Source organism: Montipora capricornis, chromosome 6 (assembly GCF_036669925.1).
Source record: "Montipora capricornis isolate CH-2021 chromosome 6, ASM3666992v2, whole genome shotgun sequence".
In the NCBI taxonomy this organism is placed as follows: domain Eukaryota; kingdom Metazoa; phylum Cnidaria; class Anthozoa; order Scleractinia; family Acroporidae; genus Montipora; species Montipora capricornis.
Window position 1 is genome coordinate 34511292 of NC_090888.1, and position 2500 is coordinate 34513791.

A 2500-nucleotide genomic window follows, 5' to 3' on the forward strand; every position below is an offset into this window, starting at 1 on the left:
TACAGGAGGTTAATTCATTTTTTCACTCTTTCAATCCTTCAATCCCGGGTCTCGGCACCAAATTTTTTAATGATCCAAACTCTTTAATGATAGATGATTTCCTTTTAGAATACAATTCCTGGTAGAGACGATTTCCCAAGATTTCCGAGATATAATTCCGCCAATACACAAAATATAATACCGCCAAAAACTCGATAAGATGTAATTCCTCTCCCATGTCAATCAAACTAAAGCTCGTGTAATACTAGTTTCCAGTTTTCAACAGCATCAGTTCCCATCAAGTTTTTTTCGATTTCACTCGGATTTGCTCCCTTTTTTCGCTCGTATTTCGTACTTCCAAATTTTTGGAGTTTAAGGAATTCAATAAAACAATTATTTCATTCGCGCTTGTTGGATATGAGACTGGTTATAGCCAACTCGGCGCTACGCGCCTCGTTGGCTATTTACCATCTCATATCCAACGCGCGCTCATGGAATAATTGTTAATTATTCTTGGGACTGCATGCTTCAGTGAACTGAATATCATTTTTTTTTTTATGCAAATAACTCCCTAAAGATAAACTGTATTATGGGATTTGTGAAAATAGCGAATTTACCCACCCTTCGAACAACTGGGGCCAGGCAAATAATCATGCTAACTTCTCATGTAGTCTCCCTGTATACATATAAGGCATCTTTCACCATATTGCCCTTACATTTAGTGCCTTGCTTCCTTTGGATGCTTGAACTGCTTGAGGTGCTTTGCTTGCCTAAGGTGCCTTGCTTGCTCTGGGGTGCTTTGCCTTCTTTAGGAGTTTTGGTTGCTGGAGGTCTTTTCCCTCCTTCAGGTGCTTTGCCTGCTTGCTTGTTTTGCGTTTTTCAAGTCCTTTGTCTGCTCCAGGTTCTTTGCTTGCTTGAGATGTTTTGCCGCCTTGAGGTGCTTTAGTTCCTGGAGGTACTTTTCTTGCTTGAGGTGCTTTGCGTGCTTGCGTTGCTTTGCCTGTTTCGAGTGCTTTGACTGCTCGAGGTGCTTTGCCTGTTTGGAGTGCTTTGACTGCTCGAGGTGCTTTGCCTGTTTGGAGTGCTTTGACTGCTCGAGGTGCTTTGCCTGCTCGATGTGCTTTGCCTGCTTGAGGTCCTTTGCCTGCTTGCGTTGCTTTGCTTGCTTGAGTATCTTTGCCTGCTGGAGGTGCTTTGCTTTCTTGAGGTGCTTTGCCTGCTCGATGTGCTTTGCCTGCTTGCGTTGCTTTGCTTGCTGGAGGTTCTTTGCCTGCTTGAGGTGCTTTTTTTGCTGGAGATGATTCGTCCGCAGTCCTTTATGGTGCTTTGACTGCTTGAAGTTCTTTGCCTGACTGCGGTGCTTTAATTCGCTTGCTTGCTATAGATGTTAGCCTTAAAAAGCTCCGTTTGATGCTCGTTCCTGTTAACTTGAGTGAAACTCATTGGCAAGTTATGGCAATTGTAGGGTTCGACTCAAGGAAGTGTACCTTAGACCTTTTCAAAAATGTCCATCGGATAATAAGAGAGCTTCATTTTGTTTTTCGTGGGCGCGATTATTTATTCCGGTTCCGGAATCGCGAGGTCACGCGTTCAAACCCCGTTGAAGTCCTGAATTTTTCAGGCTTCTCTACGCAATTGCAAAAATTGCGCTCATAACTGCGAAGATCATAGCTTCACTTGATTTAAAGCTTTTACTTCAAAATTTTTTTTTTTCACTTTCGGATGTGACAAGACGTTACGTACTGAGGGACCTCACCGATTTTACCGGCTATTTTAGCGTCAAATCAAGCGTTTTAGTGGGAGGATTTTCGTTTTGTAGTTTGAGGCGAACATTTCTACAAAACAAAGACCCCATCGATATTGAATTTCTTGGACTTTGACAATGCGTTTATAAACCAGCCGTCCTAGCCTTTGTAGTTTGTCTCGAATTAATAGGTTTTAAATAGTAACCTATTTACACCGATCTTACCCGCACTCCTACTGAGGTATGGAGGTCTGGCGGCCACACAGGAATAATACTAGAACACAAGGCATTACAGAATAGGCAGTCCACCAAACATACACAGTCTCAAAAGAAAATTCCTAAAACTAAAACCCAAAACTGAGACAACTTCAAAACATCCGTACATGCGTACATCCATGAGATTTTTCCCCTTAAGTGTCTCTCTCATGGCTGCTATTTTCACGAAGGTGATGTACATGGAGCTTTATTAAACCGCTGTTCCAGTTTACCGTCTTTCCCGGAAGTGACGTCTTTTGCAATAACTGAGTATGCTCACTAGCAAAAACCAGTTGACTAACTGTACTGGCTCACCGAATGTAATGTTCTTGAACAAGACCACCGTGTATAATATTGAAAGTGCTGAAGATAATGCCGACCTAACCGACAGGATTACAGAAGCTACCTAACACAATGTAAATACAACCGCTCATGACACCCAGTGTACCGCGCATACTGGCCAGAGCACGGAGTATGATGACAAAACAACCGAAGAAAATAACGAGCCTCAGGAGCCCATGA

General features: G+C 42.6%; 1 protein-coding gene across 1 annotated transcript in view; it reads right to left on the reverse strand.

The window, feature by feature from the left end:
- Positions 1 to 749: 749 nt before the first annotated feature.
- Positions 750 to 2500, reverse strand: part of LOC138053810 (uncharacterized) — a 2449-nt gene continuing 698 nt past the window's right edge. Inside the window, exon 2 of the mRNA XM_068900355.1 lies at positions 750 to 1270. Coding sequence (XP_068756456.1) covers positions 750 to 1270 — 521 coding nt within the window. The remainder of the gene's footprint in view (positions 1271 to 2500) is intronic.